The following is a 24,942-nucleotide window of genomic DNA, read 5'->3' on the forward strand; positions in this document are numbered from 1 at the left end:
TTATGCATAGTATCTTTATTATCTTAGCAAAAGGGAAAAATCTTCAAGTCACAATATACAGAGAATAAGAGGTAAGTTATAAAATATTTTTATTGTAAAAACAAAGTGAATGGAGGTTGACAATGCAAACACTGTCTCAGAACACATCCCCAAGGCTCCTGAATTTGCTAGCTTCCTATGTACCAGCAAGTCTCCATCAGCTTTTCTCAGGTTTCATGGTCCTTCTTAGATTGACTATGTGTATATATTGCTTAAAAACAAAAGTCCATCTGATATTTAACAAAAACAAAACCAACCCTAGTTCTGCTGTACTTTTCTTTCACATTTCCTAGAGAAAGATATGTGTATCAGAGATGCTTTCAAAATTTAGAAATAAAGTAAAATTAGTGCCTTAACCAAATAGTAAAATATCAAAGAATCCTCCACCTCGTTACTGAATGCAACCTCATGACATTTGCAATATATTCAGATTTTTAAAAGATTTAGAATTCAAAACCAAATTTAGACTGCTTATTTTCCACATTTGAAAGACTGTAGTTATCTGCAGCATACAAATGGAGAGAGTAGTGCAAAACGCATCAAGTTTTATATGATAAATAGACTTTCAACCTAATGGCTGCCTCAAAAGCAAAAAGGGAAAAACTATCATTAAAAACAATCTAAACTGACTCAAAGTTCACAATTTAGAAATATCAATTGCTACTCTATTTCCATAGGTTGCAAAATGATTTCATAAACAAATTAAACATACAACTGTTTTACAAAAATAGAAATATTGCTTGAGATTTTACAAAACTTTATAAAATATAGTACTACCTTTGTAAATTCAAGATAGTTTCACACTGAAATAGGTAATAGTCCCACAGATAAGAAGTCTAGTTAAAGTGGTCTGCCTTGCCCATTTTTACACATTATTTCTTCTAGATTTTCAAGCTTAAGTAGATCTGTGCTTTATATCTTGGAATTTTTAAAAAAAAATTTATTTTCAAGGATTTTATGTGATTTTTCATTCTAGAAATAACGTTAGCAGATGAACTCATACCTAAAAATGTCTTACTAAAAGCAGAAGCTAATGCAATAGGCCATTTCAGTATTATGGATAAATTTTAAACCAAATATCTAAGAATGACAACCGATTATTAATTGAAAGTATATATCTGACAATTATAATTTGGTATCTATAAAATAAAAAAGTATAATCACAACTACTTTATAGAAAAACATTCATTTAGTATGAAGATACTTCTAAACTGTTATTTGTAGCTGTCAGATGAGAAGTATTCTTAACTGAACTCATTCATAAACACTTATTATATTACCTCAAAGAGCACCAGTGTGTTTTTTAAACAAATCTAAAAGTGAGAAAGTAGGGGCTTATTGTTCATGTAACAGTGCTATTAAGATAAGGCACGACTGGGTATACGAAAACGCCGAAGTATTTCCAAATCATGTATTTTTGTTACCAATGTTTGAACCACTAGGTAAAGTGGTTAGAAAAAAGCTAATATTATTAAACACATTATACTCTTTTCTCCATCATTCTGTACTTTTAGCTTTTCCATATAACAGAAAAAAAAAACATACTACATGATCTGTTAAATAAGCATCTTTTCCCAACCTTTCAAGAAAATAATCTAGAAATAAACAAGAGTAAGAAATTCAAAACGTCTGCTATATTTGCAAGTCTATCCCTGTAGAAGACTGTGGGAGGGGAAGAAGGCAGGAGGGACTTACTTTCTATAGAATACATTGAGGCACATAGGTTCAAAGTTTCTCAGGCAAATTCATGGCTAGAGCAAAATTGAGAGAGCTCAGAATTTTACATTTTCCACAAAGCTGATTTCCCAAATAGCCACACCCGATTAAATATTGCAAAATGTGTCCTTAGTCACTGCTATCATCATCATCATCATCATCAGACACATCATTTAAAGGAGACTTCAATGACTGACTGTAAGAGTCCGAGCTGGCAGGCTGGCATGTGGCCATGTCCCCAGTAGAAAGCAGGCCATAGCAGAAGTCACAAATCCGCACAGGCTTAGAGGACTGGCTGGGAAGAAGAAACCTCTTTTCAGAGCAGGGCCCACAGACAACAAAACCACACTTGCGGCAATGGTGACGACGATTAACAGGTGTGAATTTTGCTTTCTGACAACGCATACATACAGTTGCCTCAGAGTCAGGAACCCAAACAGCAGCATGTTCATTACTGGGTGTCTTCCCACTTTTGGAGAGCAAATCAGTAACACATTTATTTATATGATTCATCCATTCTGACTTCTCAGTGGCAGTGGCAGCATAAACCGCAAATGATTTAGTTGGTGTTTTGATAAGCCACCCATTCCTTAAGTCCCCCTCATCTTTGATGGAATCAATAGTGACATTTTCCAGGGGAATAATGTGTTGTTTGTTATATTTTTTCTTCTGAATGACAATATTTCCATATACAAGAATATCATTAAATAGGAAAAACTGCCTTGCTTTAGGCTTTTTTCTGCACAATTTAGTCAATACTCCTTCTCCAATAAGGACTCGTCCAGGTATAGTTAAGGGTTGACCAGCAGCTCCAAAACAGTTTTCCACTATGCTTATACGCCTTGTATTTGCTTCACTGTTTGCCAAGCGATCCACCATCTTCTGCTAATAGCCTTTAGAAAAAGAAAGAAAAATAAATTAGGTCATAGAAAGTATAAATTCTAGAGGCTAATAAGCTATATAAATTTAATCGAACAATGCATTACTTTCATGCAAAAGTAAAATGCACAAATTCACATCTCTCAACTTTATGATTATCAAAACACTTTATTTCCATACAGCATCACACTAGATCAGCAGGTATTTACAAAAGCATGGATTTCTTGGAGACATAAAAGAATGAAAACAACATGGACAGTTAATATTTTTAAGTCACCCCTACAAAGTAACAGGTTCAGCTACATGAAATTTAATCTCAGTGGGATTACATAAACTATTAAATATTAAATAAACTAAGAAAAATGAGGGGCCAGCGCTGTGGCTCAACAGGTTAACGCCTTGGCCTGAAGTGCCAGCATCCCATATGGGCACTGGTTCAAGTTCCAGCTGCTCCGCTTCCGATCCAGCTCTCTGCTATGGCCTGGGAAAGCAGTAGAAGATGGCCCAAGTCCTTGGGCCCCTGCACCCACTTGGGAGACCCTGAAGAAGCTCCTGGCTCCTGGCTTTGGATCGGTACAGCTCTGGCCATTGCAGCCAATTGGGGAGTGAACCAGCAGATGGAAGATCTCTCTCTCTCTCTCTGCCTTTCCTCTCTCTGTGTAACTCTTTCAAAAAAATAAATAAATCTTTAAAAAGAAAAGAGAGAGGGAGGGGAGGGGAGGAAAAGAAAAAAGACTGCCATTTTCCCAGCCAGCTAGTAGCACTGAGCCAAGACCAATTCTCTCAACTGATCAGTGGGAACTGTTTCAGTCTTGTCCCTTAAATCAATCTTTAGACAATGATCTTTAAAATGTTAGTGTGACCCTGTTGTTTAAAATGTTTCCTTCTAGCCTATAAAACACATGCATTTTGGTATGGTGTTTACAGGTCTTCATTACCTGGTTTTTGCTTATTGCCTCGGCCTCACTGTAAGTCATACCTCCCCTCAAATGTTGAATACCCTGTTACTTACAGTACATCTCACTGTTGTTTATTTTACTACTTACTATTACTTAAGTTAATTCTTATTTACACTTCAAGACCTGGTTTAAATTATCATCTCTCCAAGAAGTATTCCTTAAATTCCCAAACTAGACTATTCCATTTCTCTTCTAGATTTACTTTTATCAAAGGATTAAAATCTCTCCTCCACAGAGGAAGAACCTAAAAGGCAGAAGTAATTTGAAATAAACCTTTGAAACTGACATGGTATAACATGGCAAAGGTACTTCAAAATGTTAAGAACATTTTAATGATTTGAAAAAAGCCAGACAAATTTAATATCATAAATTTATCACTGGATCCAATATTGATCTCTCTTGAATCCCAGGGTTGTGTCCTATTTTAAACTTACTAATACCACCACCATACAACCAACTCACATTAAAGAAGAATAAAGTTTGAGTAGAACATTTAAGTCTAAAGTCAAAGTTCCAGTATACAAGCTCAAACTGATGAGACAGTAATCCTTCTTGGCCTCCATTATAAGAGATAGGTTGGGGTTATTCCTTAATTCTGTCTCTTCCCCAATCTTAGATCTTTATAAAGTTCCCTTGTTCTCCACAAAGGCAGGCTCTAGCAGCCCTGAAAGTTGTTCCCAAGGATTAATTTGATAATGTAGGGCTCCAAACTGTGAGGGTTTCTTTTTTGAATCAGGGCTATCTAATCTATCAGTCAATTAAAAGTCTACTGTCCAATGCAATAGCACACCACAGAAAAGGAAATAAAAACAGCTTGAAAACATGAAAATAAGCTTGACAATTCATAATTAAAGACAAGACATTTAAAATACTACAATATTTTTCACTTATCATATTAACAAAATCCTAACAGTTCCTCAACAGGCTGTACTTGTGAGGGTGTAGGGAAACGGAAAACCCTGGTACACTTCAATCTATTGAATTTCACTAAGTGCATGAATATATGTACAAGGATATTCAACACAGCATTACTTGTAAGAAAAAAAACAAAGTGGAAAAGGTGTAAATGTCCATCAAGAGGAATTGGCTGAACAAGTAACCATATACTCAACACATATCTTGAGAATGAGACAGGTATAAATGTAGTATGGAAGGGACCGGCACCATGGCTCACTTGGTTAATCCTCCACCTGGGTGCCGGCATCCCATATGGGCGCCGGTTCTAGTCCCGGTTGCTCCTCTTCCAGGCCAGCTCTCTGCTGTGGCCCGGGAGGGCAGTGGAGGATGGCCCAAGCGCTTGGGCCCCTGCACCTGCATGAGAGGCCAGGAAGAAGCACCTGGCTCCTGATCGGCGCAACGCCGGCCATGGTGGCCATTTGGGGAATGAACTAACGGAAGGAAGACCTTTCTCTCTGTCTCTCTCTCTCTCTGTCTATAACTCTACCCATCAAATAAATAAATAAATAAATGTATATAGTATGGGAGAATGCTCAACATATTTAGGTGGGGAAAAAGAGTTAAACACTGTGATTCCAATTTTGTTTCAATATATATATACCATGTTGTGGGCGTTTGGGGAGTGAACCAGCAGATGGAAGATCTGTCACATATCTCCCTCTGCCTTTCAAATAAAAACTTAACATAAATGGGGTTGGCACTGTGATGTAGCAGGTAGAGGTGCCTAGGACGCCAGCATCCCACATGGGTATCAGTTCTTGTCCTGGCTATTCCACTGCAGATTCAGCTCCGAGCCAATATGCCTTGGAGGACAGCAAGGGATGGCCCAGGTGCTTGGACCCCTGAGCTCATGTGGGAGATCCAGAGGAAACTCCTGAATTGTGGCTTCAGCCTGGCCCAACCTCTCTGTTGCAGCCATTAGGGAATGAATCAGCAGATGGAAGATATCTCTCTCTCTCTCTCTCTCTCTCTCTTTCTTCCTTTCTCTGTGTAACTCTTTCAAATAAATAAATATTAAAAAGTAAGGAATTCTGGGTATCCTGCGTGGTGGCTAAGACTCAAGCACTTGGGTCATCATGTACTGTTTCCCAGAAAGTATTAAAATTGAGAAAAAGAACACAAATATAAACCACATTTCATCAAATCTAAGATGCAACAGATTCTTAAACATACTAATTTTATGTGTCACTGATAAAGACAAAAATGTTACCAAGTAAACCATAGCACACGCCCATGATTATAAGGCATCCCAATTTCAGAGACATGAAATAGTAAAAAATGTTTCTTTAGGTAAATGCTATACTCCACAAAGGCATAATCATAGATACCTGCAAATATGTAAACATACACAGAAAGTAAAATTAGAAAATTGTATATCATACCATGAACAACAGTAATTTCACTGTAACATACGATTATGGAGAATTTTTTCATATTTTAAACATTGAACAAATGCTTTTTCCAGCACCAATTTGGGTGCAAGGAAGATAATAAACAATATAGGTGAGATTCTTGCTCTTCAAGGTTTACATTCTTAGCTGGGGCAAGGGAAACAAAATGAAATTGAGAACCAAGTAATAATTAATGCTATGATTTTTCTTTAAGTGATTTTTTGACAGGCAGAGTGGACAGTGAGAGAGAGAGAGACAGAGAGAAAGGTCTTCCTTGTGCCGTTGGTTCACCCTCCAATGGCCGCCGTGGCCGGTGCGCTGCAGCCGGCGCACCGCGCTGATCTGAAGCCAGGAGCCAGGTGCTTCTCCTGGTCTCCCATGGGGTGCAGGGCCCAAGCACTTGGGCCATCCTCCACTGCACTCCCAGGCCACAGCAGAGAGCTGGCCTGGAAGAGGGGCAACCGAGACAGAATCCGGTGCTCTGACCAGGACTAGAACCCGGGGTGCCAGTGCCACAGGCAGAGGATTAGCCTATTGAGCCACAGCGCCGACTCTTTAAGGGATTTTTAAAAGATGAATCGGGAGCTACTCAGACCAGATGATGAGGGAAAGCCTTTCCAAAGTGATGTCATTTCAGCTAAGGAGAAACTAGGATAGGCAGTTATAAGGGATGGGGACAAGGGGGAATATGCTAGACAAGGAATAACTTCAAAGGCCCTAGGCAGGAAAAATAAAGGCACTTTTAAGAACTAAAATATCTATTTAGTTCCTTTAAAAAATTTTTTTTTAAATTTATTTGAGAAGCAGAAAGAGCTCCCATTAACTGGTTCACTCCTCAAATGGCCCATGATGGCCAGAGCTGGATCAAGGTTGGAGGTGGGAACTTAAGCCAGGTTTCCCGCATGGGTGGCAGGTACCCAACTTCTTGAGCCATTACCTGATGCCTCCCAAGGTCTGCATGGTGGGAAGCTGGAACTGGGAGCCAGAGCCAAGAACTGAACCCAGGTACTCTGATATCGAACAGGGGCATCTTAACCACTCCACCAAATACCCACCCCTATTTATGTTTCTGAAACTACTACTTATTCTACTCATTTGGATATACAGTTATTAATTAATCAGCCCATATACAATGTAAACAAGTTGCACATTATTGTTAGATCTGGAATTAATACCATCATAAATTTATAATTCATTATCTTGTGATTTCAACTGTCTCAAATTCCCAAAAAATAACTAGAATATTTTATTATTCCCCCAAAACAGCATCTGTCAATATTAGCTGAAATGCAAGCTGAAGGAGAAACTAAAGCCTAAAGAGACAGGCTCAATGAAGTAAGGGGCAAAGCTTAGTCTAAAATGAATTCTATTCACAGTGAGCCACGCAATGCGCTGAGTACTTCACATTCATTTCTGTATTTCCTACTCAAAGCAACCTTATGATATATGCACTTTTAGCTCCATTTTATGGAACAGTAAGCAGACATAAAGGGGTTAAGCAACTTGATGAGGGCTGTTACAGCAGAACAGGTTTTCTCTGTGCTGTTAACAGTAAATTATGAAACATTAATTGTTCCTTACAATTCTACCAACTCTACAAGAACTCTAAGAAAGCTATTTCTAACCTCTGTATCTTCACTGCAAACCATAAAGCTGTGAAGAAAAATAAGGGGGGGCTGGTGCTATGGCATAATGGGTAAAGCCGCTGCCTGCAGTGCTGGCATCCCACGTGGGTACTGGTTCAAGTCCCGGCTGCTCCTCTTCCAATCCAGCTCTCTGCTATGGCCTGGGAAAGCAGTAAAAGATGGCCCAAATCCTTGGGCCCCTGCACCCACGTGGGAGAACCAGAGGAAGCTCCTGGCTCCTGGCTTTGGATCGGTACAGCTCTGACCATTGCGGCCAATTGGGGAGTGAACCAGCAGATGGAAGACCTCTCTCTCTCTCTCTCTCTCTCTAACTCTCCTCTCCCCGTGTAACTCTTGACTTTCAAATAAATAAATAAATCTTTTTCTAAAAAAAGCGAAAAAAAAAAAGAAAAATAAGAGAATACTAATTTGAGCAAATCACCTGAAAGGATACACCATGATTTACTTATCTGGTCTCCTGACAATGTTTAATGACTCTTTAGTCACAAATCATAGCCTCTGTTTAAGCATGATGCAACTTAGGAGAGGTTTAGGGTACAATTAATTAGTAATTGCCTAGGGCAAATAGCTTCCAAAGCTTGACAGTACCCCCACAAATATATTTCATATTGCAAGGATATAAACACACACTCAAATAATTCTTTAAAGAAAGAGAAGGAGAGACAAAGAGATCTTTCACTGAGAGATCTTTTGGCTGGTTCACTCCCAAAATGGCCACAACAGCAGGGCTGGGCCAGGAGCTTCTTTCCAGTCTCCCATGTGGGTGGCCCAAGCAGGTGTCTGTAGGAGCTAGGACTCCAACTGGCACCCAAATGGATTACCAGAGTTCCAGGCAGCAGCTTTATTCACCATGCCACAATGCTGGCCCCTGATTTCTTTTTCTTTTTTCTAAAGATTTATTTATGGAGCCAGCACTATGGCGTAAAACGTAGTAGGTAAAGCCACCACCTGCAATGCCAGCATCCCATATGGGCACCGGTTGAGTTCTGGCTGCTCCACTTCCAATGCAACTCTCTGCTGTGGCCTGGGAAAGCATAAGATGCGCAAGGGAGACCCTGAAGAAGCTCCTGGATTCAAGCAACTGTGGCCATCTGGGCAATGAACCAGAGGATGGAAGACCTCTCTCTCTATGCCACAACACTGGCCCTTACTCATTAATTCTTCAGCTTGAGAAAACTCATCTAAGAAGTCATCATCAGAAGCCTCATAGCATGACATTTCACTTGACATGATTCATTAAAGTGTTGCTGTTTCTTTGCATTCACCTTCTGATTTGTCTGGCAGTTCTTCCACCACCTATTTTCTCTCCTTGCTATTAAAGATAGAAAGGAATACAAAAAACCTGAATTCCCAAACATGTTGAATGAAAGTTCAAAACAAAAAGACACAAAAGAGTTTTTCCGAACCACTTTCATATCTTCTTAAAGATAACATACTACTTGGGGCAATGCAATAAGAAAACATGAAGACTGTACAACAGTGATAATATATTTCACCACTGTATCATCCTTCTAGGCAATCTCATTATTCTGGCATTTACCCCAATTATGGCATTCACATAACTGGGAAAAGATCATGAGTAATGTAAATAGCAAAATGCTTCAAGATACAAGAAAAGTCAGATCACTAAGATCCCAAAAGTATATCTAAGATTTATATGCGTCCAATGAAACTACACAGAACTGCAAGCTAGAATGAGTTTTATTCAACTTTTTAAAATAAGTCAGTCTTCTTTCTGTACTTTGGAACATCTTTAAGAAACAATAAAAGTTACAAAATATCAATCACTAAAATAATTAGAACTACTCAAAAAATAAATCTCATAAACCAAAACTGAGACCAATGGACTCTGATGATAAGCATCAAAGGTTAAGAAATATTGAGGGGCCAGCACTGTGACATAATAGGCTAAGCCTCCACCTTTGGCGTCGGCATCCCTTATGGGTGCAGGTTTGTGTTCCAATTGCTCCTCTCCCAATCTAGCTCTTGACTGGGAAAGCAGTGAAAGATGGCCCAAGACTTGAGCCCCTGCATCCGCATGGGAGACCCAGAAGAAGCTTCTGGTTCCTGGCTTCAAAACAGCTCAGCTCTGGCCACTGTGGCCATCTGGAGAGTGAAATAGCGTATGGAAGATCTTTCTGTCTCTCCCTGTGTCTGTAACTCTACCTCTCAAATAAAATTAAAAAAAAAAAAAAAAAGAGGGTAAGCATGGTGGCATAGCAGGTAAAGCTGCCACCTGCAGTACTGGCATCCCATATGAGCGCCAGTTCAAGTCCCAGCTGCTCCACTTCCAATCCAAGTCTCTGCTATGGCCTGGGAAGGCAGTGAAAGATGGCTGAAATTCTTCGGTGCCTATACCCACATGGGAGACTCAGAGGAAGCTCTTGGCTCCTGGCTTTGGATCAACACAGCTCTAGCCACTGTGGCCATCTAGGGAATGAACCAGTGGATGGAAGAAATCTCTCTCTGCTTCTGATTCTCTGTAACTCTGCTTTTCAAAAAAATAAATCTTTAAAAGAAAAAAAAAGAAGAAATACTGAAACCCCAATCCCTTTCCCAGATAATAATTTTATTCATATGTGGTATCTGGGGTATGGCATAAGCACCAAATATTTTTAAAGCTCACCAGATAATTCTAATGTGCTAAGGTTTAGAACCATTTCTCAAAAATAATAAACAAAATAAAGAGAAAAAAAATCTCACTGAAATGCTGATAGAACATTACATACATAAATTAATCCAAAATAAATTAGCAGCTTTACGCTTTTGAGTGTTCCTTACTCTTCCCAACGATTCAAATATTCTTTTATGGTCTAATAATTGTGTAAGTTTCTTCTGATAAGATAGTTCCATTTCTTAGTAAGTTCACAAATATTTGACTTTTTTGTTGCCACTTTAAATTTAATCTCATTTTTACATCATGTTATCTAATTGGTTAACACTATTGATAGGAAAATTTTTGTTTCTTTTCACATTCAGCCATTTCAAGAATTCTACTGATTTTGACTTCCTTTGCCCTCTTCTTGTTAAAATGTAAGAACAGAAGCATTATCTTTTATAAAGTCAACTTTTATAAACCAATTCAACAGAAACAATGAAAGGTTTCAAGTTATCTCCTTCACAAGAACTGTATTTACACTGTCCAAACTCCATCTTGGTCTTTTGGTAACATCTTGTTTTTAAAGTAATATGTTCTTCAGTGGGGTGTCTAACACCTGTTAAAAATGTAATACTAGAAGAGACAAAAACTCTTTTTAAAAAAGACACAAAATCCTATTTATAATTGAGAATAGAACCCAACTGCCACAGATTACTATACCCCAGTTCTTCCTACTGAAAACTAATACTGCTTATCTCATCCTTACAGGTGACTTTAAAATGAAAGCTCACCTAATTTATTTCCTACACATACCCATCATATCTGGTATCAGTGAGCATCAGTATCAATTGTGCATTACAGTAGAAAAACCGGCCAGCGCCGTGGCTTAACAGGCTAATCCTCCGCCTTGCGGCGCCGGCACACCGGGTTCTAGTCCTGGTTGGGGTGCCGGATTCTATCCCGGTTGCCCCTCTTCCAGGCCAGCTCTCTGCTATGGCCCGGGAAGGCAGTGGAGGATGGCCCAAGTCCTTGGGCCCTGCACCCCATGGGAGACCAGGAGAAGCACCTGGCTCCTGGCTTCGGATCAGCGAGATGCACCGGCCGCAGCGGCCATTGGAGGGTGAACCAACGGCAAAAAGGAAGACCTTTCTCTCTGTCTCTCTCTCTCACTATCCACTCTGCCTGTCAAAAAAAAAAAAAAAAAAAAGAAAAACCAAGGAACTATGAACCAAAAGACTTGGATTCTAATCTTGACTCAGAAACTAAATGATTTCATAAAAATCACTTAATTGCTCTTTCAAAGATTCTTGAATGAAATAATCTGTAAAGCCTCTTCTGTCTTTAAAGTAATGAGTCTTTGATAGTAAAATGATCAAGTTTCTGGTTTACTGTGAGCCAAGCTCTTGCCTACAAATTAATTTTTAATCATTTTTATTATGTCTTAATATGAATCAAGATTTAAAATCTGCATGACTGCTGAAATGGGACTTTACAGGAAATGTAAAAGGAATGGGAGAGACCAAGGGCAAAGTGGTTGGAAAAAAAAAAGATAAAAACAGGAATAAACTACCTGGGGACACCTTCCTTGGGCAAATGCACAGTTTTAAAGCAAACAGTTCCCACTCCTAATATGCCTATGTCAAATGAAAGAATACTGAGTGCTCACCATCTGTAAAGGCCAAGACAGTTGTTTACTTTTTTTTTTTTTTGACAAGCAGTTAGACAGTGAGAGAGAAAGAGACAGAGAGAAAGGTCTTCCTTCCATTGGTTCACCCCCCAAATGGCCACTACAGCAGCCGCGCTGCGCTGATCCAAAGCCAGGAGTCAGGTGCTTCTCCTGGTCTCCCATGCGGGTGCAGGGACCCAAGCACTTGGGCTATCCTCCACTGCCTTCCCGGGCCACAGCAGAGAGCTGGACTGGAAAAGGACAGAATCCAGCGCCCCAACCGGGACTAGAACCCAGGGTGCCGGTGCCACAGGCAGAGGATTAGCCAAGTGAGCCGCGGCAGCAGCCAAGACAGTTACTTACTTTCAAAAGTTCTACATTCTAATGACCAGAAAAATAATCAGTGAAAGTCTAAATAAAACATCAGAATGAAAAGGCAAAAAAGAAACATTTGAAAATTCAGTAAATTAAATATGGAATTTTAGTAAATTTTGCCTATTCTAGCAACAAAAAGAGACAAAGATTTCCACTAGGATTTCTGCCATTATGACAGTAATATATCTATTATAGAACAATTATGCAGTAATATATTGAGTATAGAACAATTATCTATTATAGAAATCAGTACTGATAAGGAAATAAGTTCATTTCTTAGGAATAACCTTTTATATTTAATTTTTAATTTATATATTATTTAATTTCTATATTAATCCTGAATTGAAAAGAAACAACACCTTAAAATCCTGCATCATATTTTGAGAAGCTACAGTTACTTTTTAAAATCTCTTCCTAGGCACCAAATACACTTAAATTTGACTTATTCTATAGTCTCAGCCAAGAAAGTAAAAAAGAAAACACTAACATTAATGAGCATCTACACACATCCTAGTCATGTCTATATTTTACTCTTGTGTACTATCATCTTTCCAGGGATAATTATATCTACTTTAAAAAAAAAAAGGTAAGTTGAGTCCTTAACTAGTTAAGCAATTTTGCTTTGTTCTCATAGCTAGCTTTTTTAAAATGCATGCTTTTTTCATTACACCTTACTACCGTCAAAAATAAATATTTAAAAAATATTTCACTCATGTTGTCCTCAATTATGCACTTGGGAAAAGTCAACGACAAAATAAGGGAAAAAATTTTAAAACATATGATAACAAGTATAAAATATTCTCAAAATGAGTCTTCAAAAACTAAAAGGAAACAAGAAAAGGTAAAGCTATTACTACTTCAGAATGTTGGTAAATAGGCTGTTTGATACAGAAACCCAAAAGAGTACATAACAACTAAGTCACAATCAAAGATTCTGGAAAATCAATTTGGAAAACCAGCACAAGATTATAAAGGTTTTCTCTCTTTCCGTATATTCTCTTGTCAGAGTCAAACCTGACTACTGGGGCTTGTGCTGTGGTGTAGTAGGTAAAGCCATCCACCTGCTATGCTGACATTTCATATGGGCGCTGGTTTGAGTCCCAGCTGCTACATTTCCAGTCCAGCTCCCTGTTATTGCTCTTAATAAAGCAACCAAAGATAGTCCAAGCCCTTGGGCCAATGTATCCACGAATAAGACCCAGAAGCTCCTGGTTCCTGGCTTCAGACTGGCCCAGCTCCAGCCGTTGAAGCCATTTTTGGAGTGAACCAGAAGATGACCCACTCTGTGTGTGTGTGTCTCTCTCTGTAACTCTTTCAAGTAAATAAAAAAATTTTTTTTAAAAAAATCTGATACTAGTTATCACTAGAATATGCTTTGGGCTTCCTTCCCTATCTCTAAGCTCAACAAGTCCTCCTCTCGTGTTCTTTGCTGAAATCTTATCAGCAAGATGCACTCAGTTCAACAGCCTCACAGCCAGATGTTGTTTCATCTTTAAATATTCACACCTGTTTATTCATATCACTTTATGGCACATATATTCAACTATGTTTCATAAAACTGTACACCTGTTTATTCCTAACAGATTTGGGAAAATCTTAAAACAAGAATATTATTTCCTACAAGTTTGTGTTCTCAATAGCACCTATAAAAATGCATGTCATCAATATGACTGAGCTGAATATAATCAGCAGTTAGAAGTGGCAGTGGCTTCTCCATATGGAGTTTAATGAAAACCACCAAAGGCTCCATTTTTAATGTCTATATACATATTAATTTTACAGAAAAAAGCAACCACACCCTATACATCAACTGCTTCCCTAGATCTAGATGCTAAATTTACAAGCAAATGGTGTGACCTATTTAAAATAGTATCTAATTATAAACTATATATATTGGCAGATCCTGTTTTTTTTTTTAAATCACAATCTCATAATGCATATAAATGATTTCTTCTCTTTCCAAAAAGCACAGCTGTTTAGTTAGCAAACAAAAAAATTGATGATGTGTGTATATTTTCATCATCAACAAAATTCAGATTAAAAAACTGCATCATTTCAAAAATATTTCCACAGGGCAGCTATACAGTGCTGACAGTTGTAAAGTATTCTATAACTGACAAATGAAGCTGATAAAACTCAACTGAAATGTTACTGTAGAATTGGTTATTCTGTCACTTCCCTAACAAAATTTCTTTAGTATCATTCAAACAGTTGCATTCTGCTCACTGCATTCAAGGCTTTGCTTGGTGGAAAAACAGAAATGAAACAGACCCTGGGAATTGAGATATGTATCATAAGCTTGCATATAAAGGGCAATGAGATTAGGTACTACAATAAAAATATCAACAAAATAATTAAGCAGAAAAAGGAGAAGAGGCATGACACAGAGAATGTAGCATCTGAACACTTGAAACAGGTTGTACCGAGTTAAGTGTAACTTTAAAAGCCAAAACTGGTAAGTAAAGGCACAAAGCTCTGAAAATACAAATGTATAAAATGGGCCTGCGCTGTGGCACAGCAGGTTAAGCCACCGCCTGCAGTGCCTGCATCCTATACAAGCCCGTTAAGAGTCCTGGCTGCTCCTCTTCTAAAAGCAGCCAAAGATGGCCCAAGTGTTTGGACCCATGCATCCCACATGGAAGACCCAGATAAAGCTCCTAGTTTCTGGCTTCAGCCTGGCTCAGTGCTGGCCGATGCGGCCATCTAGGGAGTGATCCAGCAGATGAAGATCTTTCTCTGTCTCTCCCTCTTACTCTGTAATTATGACTTCCAAATAAATAAATAAACCTTCAAAAGTAGAGGGGTGAATTGATCAAGATTCTGAAGCTTGCAGAAGAAATAAGAAAAAAATAAGATTCAGGATTGAAAAGACTAACTGGATAAGGAATAATAAGATTAAAATTATCTACTGCTTGTAGTCTAAGTAATATGGAAACAAATAAAGCTGTTACTAATTTTCCATTGATTCTAAGTACCCAAATACTTACTGACCGTTTTCTCTGCACTTACTCCTCATGTAGGATCTCTGTCCTTGATGTGCTGTACATTGTGATTTAATGCTATAACTAGTACTCAAACAGTATTTTTCACTTTTTGTTTCTGTGTGGCTGTAAACTGTTGAAATCTTTACTTAATATATGCTAAATTGATCTTCTGTATAAAAAGATCATTGAAAATAAATCTTGATGTGAATGGAAGGGGACAGGGTGGGAGGGAAGTCATGGGGAGGGAAAAGCCATTGTAACCCATAAGCTGTACTTTGGAAATTTATATTCATTAAATAAAAGTTAAAAAAAAAAAAAAGATGGAAAAGACTCAAAACTAAAAATCTTCATAGAGAAGAAAGATAGCTACATGCATAAGTTTATCTGTCTATAGACAAGTATATATAATTCAAGTGTGCTTCTACAGGAAAGAGAATTATGGGAGTAATTGACAAAGAAGGAAAAAAAAACAAACAAAATGAGAAAAGGGTCTGGTACTCCTGTAATGTGCTATGTATGAACTGGAGAATATGAAGAACTCAAATCTATACATTCAAAGTTCAAAACAGCAGAGGAAAACAAACCAAAAGCATTACTAAAAACAAAAATGAAACAAACAAACAAAAAAAAGAGTAATGAAGGTCCCGGTCAAAGAGCTGAACTGATGGTCAAAGAGTTGAAATGACTTGGAACACCCAGGTCCAACTCTCAAGGAACATGAAATTCAAGCTAAGCCTTACAGCAAAAGCAGTGTCAACTATTGGCCAGGGGGGAGGAAAGCAGAGATGATGGTACATAAATCTACTCCCCAAGCGGGAAGTACTGACCACATGCTGGAGGAGGCAGGGCCAGGAGAAGGTACAGTAGAATTAAGTTTGGAAGGATAGGGAAGAGACAAACTACAGAAGAAAGGAAGCATCAGATTGATGAGTTTAGACTTTATTATACAGGCAATGCAAAGATAAAGTTTTTAGATAGAAGATTAATCACTACACAGAAACGGTGGACTGGAGAGAATAAGAAGCAGCAAGATTGAAGACACGAAAACCAGTCAGAAAGTATCACAGTAGTTTCCAAGTAAGAAGTAACAAAAGCCTGCATCACAATAATTTACAGCAGAAATGGAAAAGGGGAGGACAGAAGGTAAGAAAGATTACTGAGAAAAGGCATTATGAGATTTATGAGCTCATTGAGTATGTGGATGACAAGTGAATGTAAGGCGATGTCAAAGGTTCAAGCATAAATCACTAGGCATTCAGGAGAGAATACGATTGGGACATACTTATCTTGAAGTCCTTCAGAGTTTCCACAGGACAAGCATCTGTCACGTGAGCAAAGAAGCCAGGATGAGCAAGGAGTTCCAGGACAGAGAGACATTTGCTTGTCACCCAACTGGAGATGCTGGCTGACACATGGGAAAAATAAGGAGGAAAAAGACTCAGCTCTAGTGAGGCAGAGTGACATCTAGTTTTTAAAGCAGGCGAGGAGCAAGGGAAGAGATAATAGAAGAAAAACAGAACAAAGCATCTTTTCAACATGCTTTCACTTGTATCACAAATCTCAGAGACTAGCTCCAGCCTTTGCAGCCAATTGGGGAGTGAACCAATGGATGGAAGACCTCTCTCTCTCTCTCTCTCTCTGCCTCTCCTCTCTCTGTGGTGTAACTCTTTCAAATATATAAATAAATCTTTAAAAAAAAAAAAAAAAAAAAGGACACTGGAACACCCGCATTCAGAGTTCCTGGTTTCAGTCTGGCTCAGCCCTAGCCAGTGCAGGCATTTGAGGAATAAATCAGCAGATGGGAGAGATTGTCGTCTCTCTCCCTCTCTCTTTCTGCCTTTCAAATAAATAAGTTAAAACTTAAAATTTCTTTTTTTTTTTTTTTTTTTTTTTTTTTTTGGGACAGGCAGAGTTGGACAGTGAGAGAGAGAGAAAGAAAGGTCTTCCTTTTGCCATTGGTTCACCCCCCAAGTGGCCACTACGGCCGGCGCATTGCGGCCGGTGTGCTGCGCCAATCGGAAGCCAGGAGCCAGGTGCTTCCCCTGGTCTCCCATGCGGGTGCACGTCCCAAGCACTTGGGCCATCCTCCACTGCACTCCCGGGCCACAGCACAGAGCTGGCCTGGAAGAGGGGCAACCAGGACAGAATCCGGCACCCCGACCGGGACTAGAACCTGGGGTGCTGGCACCACAGGCGGAGGATTAGCCTAGTGAGCCGCGGCGCCGGCCGAAACTTAAAATTTCAACATTGGAGGAAAAGTATTAAGGAAAAATATGGCAAAGAGTCAACATACATACAAAGGGCTCCAACAAATTCTTAGGGAAAAAGAAAACTATCCCAAAAGAACAATAAGATATAAACAGCAATTTCAAATAAAAAACAACAAAGGGAAATGACCAGTAAACAGAAAAACATTGGCTATCATTCACAAAGGAAAAAAATGAACATGAAATATTAAGATATGAGAAAAACCAACATTCATATTCTGAATACTGTAATAACTTTTCTAAATGCCACTCTGGCAATATAAACACTTTCGAAAGCTTACACAATTCTATTTCCAAGAATATAGACAAAAAATAATTAGGCCAGTGTACAAAGTTATCAACATGAAGGTCACTGTAGCTCTATCTATAATACTGGAAAGCCAAAAACAATCTAAATGTTCAACAATAGGAAACTAATTTAAGTAAATTACAGTATACTCATGAATTTTTAAGATGCTTTAACATTTCATGTGAAAACATTGTTAAAGAAAGTATTTTATTAAAGACTTCTAAACACAAAGTACAATTTTGTTTAAAAATAAAGCTGGAAAGACACACATCAAAAAATTAGTTCTGGTTATCTCTAAGTGCCAGAGCAATAATATTTTGACATCTCCTAATTATTTTATAATCAACACATAACCCCTTATAGACAAGAACACTTTTAAATTAAGGAACAAAATGCAAAGAATGTGTAACAAATTAAGTGTAAAAAGCAAAATACAGATCTGTGTACAATTAAAAGTAAAAACAAAGAATACAAAAACCTTTTTTTATTTTTTTCCCAACTTGTTTAAATGAATTGCTTAAATGAAACAAGTATAGAGAATTAAAAACAGTTCTACTTCTAAAAGCAAGAAGAAAAAAAAAGATGAACTTTCTGCAAAGAACACAGAAAATTCACATCAAAAAATTTCAAATCACTCTCAAAGGAATAAGGTCACTTAAAAGTCACATGTTTCAAGAATGGGGTCAGCAACCTGAGTAGAGTGAAAATACAAGAGAGAAAAAAAAGAGTTAAAGTTAGAAAAATGAAGAAGAGAAAAGAATCAGAAACCAAAGCAACCAGTTCACAGAAAGCTGAAAAACAAACAGGTTAACAGTCATTATTTGAGGAGAATGGGGCAGAGAGAGAAGCAGACAAGTTAATAATGATATTCCTAAGTTGAGAATTAGGCAGTTATATTGAGCAAAGGTCAAGGACAGCAAAGGTCAAGGACAGTTCACCGCCAGTGAACTCATGGCTAGAACATGAACTACAAGTGCAAGATTGGAAAGAAAGACCAATGACCAGAGAGAAAATGGAAGTGCAAGAGGATAAAAAGCTGCTTCACCAGACATCACTCTGTGGCCACAGGGTTTAAGACTTGAGCTAGAGTAATTCTAAATGGTGACAAGTTTAAATAACATGACCCCACCTGTAGGCCAATACGTAGAGCATAGGTGAAGGTCACTGGAGTTAGCAAACTAGTTCCAAATGTGGATTTTCTGGCCAGAAATGAATTTAACTGTTATTTAACCTCTATGTACTTCACTTTCCTCAGCGGCAAATACATCCTTCATAGCCTAATGGGATTTTGGCTGATACTTAACCACTCAACTTTTATTCTACCACAAAACAAAAAGAAGGAAAAGGAAATGGGAAACTGAATTAATAAAAGGTTCTCAACCATGCCTGCACACTCAAATCAAGGGTGGGGGTGGGTATTTGGAACAGTGTTAAACACCAGTAGGGGAGCCAGCACTGTGGCATATAGGGCAACCTGCAGCGCCAGCATCCCATATGGGTGCTGGTTCATGTCCCCGCTGCTCCACCACTGGTCTACTTCCCTGTAAAGCATCTGGGAAATCAGAGGAAGAGGCGCAAATGCTTGGGCCCCTGCAAGAGAAAGAGTGGGGGGAGGGGGAGAGACAAAGAGAGAGAGAGAAAGAGAGAGAGAGAGAGAAAGAGAGAGAGGTCTTCCATCTGCTGGTTCACTCCCGAAATGGCCACAATGGCCAGGGCTGGGTCAATCCGAAGCCAGGAGCCAGGAGCTTCATCCAGGTCTCTCCCAGGTGAGTGCAGCTGCCCAAGAATGGGCCATCTTCCACTGCTTTCCCAGGCACATTAGCAGGGAGCTGGATCAAAAGTGGAGCAGCCAGGACCCAAACCAGCACTCATATGGGATGCCAGACTCACAGGCAGTGGCTTCTGCGACCCTACAACACCAGCCCCTCAAAAGATGACTAAAATGAGAAGCGGAGGGGAGAGCATCGATATTTTTAAGAAGCTTCTCAGGAGCTAACATGCAGCCAAAATCAAACATTAAATGTGGGCCAGTGCTGTGACGTAGTGAGTTGAGCCTCCAAATGCGGCGTCAGCAACCCATATGGGTGCTGGTTCATTTCTAGCTGCTCCACTTGAGATCCAGCTCTCTGTTAAAGAGCTGGGAAAGCAGAAGATGGCTCAAGTGCTTGGGTCCCTCCACCCACGTGGGAGACCTGGAAGAAGCTCCTGGCTCCTGGCTTCAGATCGGCACACCTCTGACTGTTGGGGAGTGAGCCAGTGGATGGAAGACCTCTCTCTCTGTCTGTAACTCTGCCTCTCAAACAAACACATCTTAAAAAAAAAAAAAAAGGAAAGAAAGAAAATTAGATATTTCTAAAGGCTACTTTCCTTCAAAAATTTTCAAATTCTGTTTCCATATAATTCAATGCCACTCTGTTCATTTGTTAAAATACTACTACAAAACACACTTCCATAAACATCTTAAGTGAATCTTCACTAAGATTATAACTTAATTAACTAACAACATTGTGAGGCCAATATTTCTGTATCCATTTCACAAAGGACTCCATAGAAGCTAAGAGAAGTGAAGTGACTTAGAGAAGTGAAGTGCCTTGTTCAACAGTCACAAGTAAGAAACTAGCAGAGATATGATTTCAGTTGTTTTATTTGTTCTAGCCCACCCTACCTACAACTTGCTTGCTTTCCACTACACTCACAGAAACTACCTGAATGTCTTCTCTTCCAAGGACCTCCCCAAATTCAGCACTCCAGTTTGTGTCTTACAGATTGACCAGAGCGAAAGTTATCTTGGACTGAAACAGGAAATTAACCTCAAATTCTATAGTCATTACAGAATTACTGAACACTTTATCCTGGTGAGATTTTGCAACTTAAATTAGTAACCATAAAAGCATGCCTAGGAAGGCTGTTTCAGTTAAGCCAGCACCCACATTGTTAAACAGCTCATTTCCAAAAGTTGGTTCTCAAAGATAAATATATCAATAGAAAGGCAATTCCATTAAGCAAGACATTTTAAAACGAAATTCTAAGAAAATTCTGACAAAACAATAATTGGTGGAACAACAATGAGTTGTTCTATCAAAGGGCTTAAATATAGAAACATGACCTTCAAAATTTTCAGGTATTAGTAGTATTTCCAGAGCCAGCGTTGTGGCACAGCAAGTTAAGCTGACACCTGCAACACCAGCAACCCATATTGGAGCACTGGTTGACTCCTGGCTGCTCTGCTTCCAATCCAGTTCCCTGCTTACACACCTGTGAAATCAGCAGAAAATGGTCCAAGAACCTGGGCCCCTGCCACCCACGTGGGAGACCCAGATGGAGTTCCAGGCTCCTGCCTTCAGTCTGGCCCAGCACCAGCCACCGCAGCCATCTAAGAAGTAATCAGCAGAGAGAAGATTTTTTTTTTTTTTAATGTGTATTGTTTTAAAGGTTTATTTATTTGAAAGGTAGAGTTACACGGAGAAAGAGATCTTCCATTCAAAAGTTCACTCCCCTAAAGGCCACAATGGCTGGAGCTGAGCCAGGCCGAAGCCAGGAGCCATGAGGTTCTTCCAGATCTCAAACATGTGTGCAGAGGCCCAAGCACAGGGGCCATCTGCCACTGCTTTTCCAGGCACATTAGCAGGGAGCTGGATTGGAAACAGAGCAGCTGGGACACGAACCATGACCCATATGGGATGCCAATGGCAGCCCCAATGTAATATCTTTCTCTCCTCTCTCTGTCACTCTGAATTTCAAATAAATAAATATTGTAAAAGACATGTCCATCAAGCATAAGCAAATTCAATTTCATTTAAAGATAATGATTATAATCCTTTTGGTGATCCCACAGCTTCTTTCCATTCATCAGTGATTATACTTCAGCCAATTATCTACTTGGAAATTTCATAAATATTCAAATTCTGTACCTTCAGGCCAAAATTCATTGAGTTAACTAGGTAAATTCTGACAAAATAAATAAACAAACAAAAAGTCTCATCAACCAATCTGTGGGTTTAATGGAGTTCATGGTATGTACTTTGGAAAAGACTTCACAGAGATTTAATCACGATGCCCATGGAAATTACAATTTAATAAGAAATTCATGAAGCATATTTACAAGGAACAAACATATGTGCAACCCATTCAAACCTTTGCTGAGCATCTGCTATGTTCTCAGCATGCTGGGGACAGAAGGGCAGTATCAGAGCTGAAGCCATGTGATGCCTGCTATCAAAGCGCCACAGTATTTACCGGGATACCACGGGGGAAGTGAACGGAGTTCTCAGAAGACAAAGGAAGTGGAATGGAAGAACGGTGAAGAAAAAGCTTCCAAGAGCAGAGGCTTAAGCGAGTATTTTTCGGAAGAAAAATTTTGGCAGAACAACCCTTGTAAATCAGATTTCTAGGAAATATTTATACTAAGGCGCTAAAATCAAATCAGAGAGAACAGTGATGAGAATAAACAAGGTGGACAAGGACCGCTCCTCATGAATGGGTTATGTACCCTACAAAGTAAAGTTACACTGTAAGAAAAATGAGAAGGCTTCAGAGCCATAAAACCTCAGTTAATAACATACCAGGCTGGCTGCTAGGTTTGTGAAGTCATCTCAAGTCCAACTAACTCTTCAGCTATAAAAATAAATATGGATGGCATTTACTTGACAATGAAGCAAAACAAAAAGGATTTGTAAGAACTAAAATAACCAGAAAGCGAAGCTGAGCAAAAATTACATTTTCACCCAGAAAGTGTAAAAAGAGAAGCTCTCCAAAACATGTTTTGGAGTTTACTGCATTTGTGGTTAACGGTCTTTTAACAGGATTTTAAAGCAAAGATGTTTTATTAAAAATAGTTTTTATTCATTTACTGGGGCGACTGAAACTCAATCTTTTCTTCTGAGATCTTAGTACACCAGTTTTTTTCTTTTTCTTTTTTTTTTTTTTTTTGAGGCGATTACATGCGCTTTCCAAATAAGTAACTTAATACCATTCACCTCCCCTGCTGTCATGACCCAGGAGATTAAAAATAGAAGCCTTTGTTAATACTGAATTAACCTGAGGACCCCGCGAGCTACCAAGGGTACAAAAAAAAAAAAAAAAAAACCGCTCGACACACGGAAGGCATGCACCCTTAAGGAGCCACGGGGAGGAAAACTACTTGGAAATGTCACTTCACTGTATTCTTAACAGAACAACACACGCCTTCGAGTCTCTCGGCCAACGTAGTGTCTAAATCCTACTTTGAGAGAGAGTCTCTTCGGCCGCACTAGAACACGACAAAGACGGCATTTACTTCGTCGGTCTACGAATTAACACCGAAGGGCTCAGGTATCCGAAACCTGAATTCTGCTCCTGTCCACGGCGCACCCATCCGAGTTATTGCGATCAGGTACTGAGAGCTACACCAGCGAGCTCTCGGCCTCTGATAGCATGTCTTCAGAGGGAAAAAAAAAAAAAAAATCGGCGAAAGACCAGAAAACTTTAAAGGACTCCAAATTAAAAAAAAAAAAAAAGTGCCCAAGTCATCCCTTCGATCAAAGCAAACCCCCTACAGTGCCATTCCCCACCTCCCCGCCCAAGTCACACAAAAATATGATGTTCAAGTTACAAGGTCGCCCTGAGATCCACACCCTGCGAACTTTGCGCACAGCAAGGCGCCGGGGTCTTGAGACGGCATTGCCCGCGTCCTGGGCCCCGGTCCTCAAGCCCCGCAACTTCTCGCCGGACCTGGGGGTCCCCTTCCCGCGGACCCACGCGGGCCGGACGCTCCCGGGCGGCCCCCGAGGCCCCCTGCAGTGGCTGCGTCCCGCACGCGGAGGCGGCTCGCTCCGGCGCTGGAGGGCCCGGCGGGACGGCGGCCGCGACCTGCCCGCGGGCCGGCCCCGGGCGCTGGGGGAGCCGCCCCACAGCGCCCCGTTTCTCACAGACCCCAACATGGCGTCGGCCGCCGCCGCAGCTGCCGCCGCCCGCGACGGCGACACCTCCCCGCGCCGCGGACGGCCCCGGGACCGCGGGAGGAAGCGCCCGAAAGTTTCGCTTCTCCCCTCTCAGCCCACCCGCAGCCGGCGGGCCACCAAGCCCGGCTTCACCTACCCCGCAGGGCGCAGGCAGCGGCGGCAAAGAACCGACTCCTCCGCGTCGCTGACGGCGGGCGCGGACTCTGCCCGTTCCCGTTTCCTGACCTCGCGGGCTCGGTGCGGCCAGCGGCCCCGCTCAGCCGGCGCGATCCAGACGCGGCAGGCGGGCGGCCGGCCGGCGCAGCCGCTCGCAGGTGACTCCCCCGCCCCTCCAAGTCGAACCCCACAACGGCTGCTGGGCTGGCCTCTCCCCTGCGCGCGCAGGGCGCGTCTCCGTCCTCACGCCGGGCGCGAGCGCGCGGGCACGAGCACACCCGCACCGCTCGCTCCCCGCCCTTTCTTGCCAATTCCCTGGTCCCGCCCCGCCCCGCCCTGCCCGCGCGACGCGCTCCAGAGGCGGGGCCTTCGGCTGAGGCCACACCCACCCGGGCGTCAGGCGAGCGCGGGGAGGGTGGGGCGCCTGCTCCTGCGCTGCACCGTGCGCCGTGCGCTTCATGGCCGGTGCGGTCCGCGCACTGCGAGTAACCTGGCTCGGTCGAGCCCTGGGAGAGGACTGTTCAGGTGTGTGCCAAGTTCTCAGGGAGCCTGGAAGAATGGAAGACTACCTCCACAGCAGGCCTCCCCAGGAAACTGAAGGACGGAGAGGGAAGGCTCCGGATTCAGATGCTCCCAGGCGTCGGAGCACACCTGTGTTTGCCACTCCAGGGTACCCGGCGCTGCTGCCCATCCCGCCTGCCAGTGCCTTTCTCTGAAATTCTTCCCTCTTGAAGCGGAGGGAAGCGCACGCTCCCCACACCGCCTTTTGCAGTGCGAGCCGTAGAACTCGGTGTGTCCAAAACTTCTCTGACGCCACAGAACCCCATCCACCCACTTCACGCACCTGGCGACCGCGACGCTAGGACAGTACGCAAGGCTACAGGTGCCCTCGTTCGTATACACGGCGGCACCTGTTTGCAAGCGCGCGGGCCGTCTGGGGTAGGCAGGGAGGAGGGAGGTCGGCGTCCATTTTTAAAGTGTGTGTAGGTGGGAGTCAGGTATTGGTAAATTTTGTATTTTCCATTGACCTAGTCTTTGTAGCAATTTTTTTTCTTCTTTTGAGTGCTGTTGAATTAGAAC

The 24,942-nt window shown here is 41.0% G+C and overlaps 1 protein-coding gene across 4 annotated transcripts; it reads right to left on the reverse strand.

The window, feature by feature from the left end:
* On the reverse strand, positions 1 to 24,048 carry PLEKHF2 (pleckstrin homology and FYVE domain containing 2). 4 transcript variants are annotated; one of them, XM_062188214.1, is made up of 4 exons: positions 23,843 to 24,048; positions 22,330 to 22,381; positions 21,023 to 21,140; positions 1 to 2,648 (listed from the first exon to the last, which is right to left on the reverse strand). In XM_062188214.1, the coding sequence occupies exon 4, from the start codon at positions 2,632 to 2,634 to the stop codon at positions 1,885 to 1,887; it is 750 nt and encodes a 249-aa protein (XP_062044198.1). In that variant the 5' UTR covers positions 2,635 to 2,648; positions 21,023 to 21,140; positions 22,330 to 22,381; positions 23,843 to 24,048; the 3' UTR covers positions 1 to 1,884. The 4 variants fall into 4 exon arrangements, with proteins under 4 accessions (XP_062044198.1, XP_062044200.1, XP_062044199.1 ...); XM_062188216.1 differs by lacking the exon at positions 22,330 to 22,381; XM_062188215.1 differs by lacking the exon at positions 21,023 to 21,140.
* Positions 24,049 to 24,942: the final 894 nt, after the last annotated feature.

The sequence above is a fragment of the Lepus europaeus genome, chromosome 4, assembly GCF_033115175.1.
Source record: "Lepus europaeus isolate LE1 chromosome 4, mLepTim1.pri, whole genome shotgun sequence".
Classification (NCBI taxonomy): Eukaryota; Metazoa; Chordata; class Mammalia; order Lagomorpha; family Leporidae; genus Lepus; species Lepus europaeus.

What these genes read in the sequence shown, in the direction of transcription:
- PLEKHF2 (XM_062188213.1), bottom strand. Translation starts at nt 2,634, where the DNA reads ATGGTGGATCGCTTGGCAAACAGTGAAGCAAATACAAGGCGTATAAGC.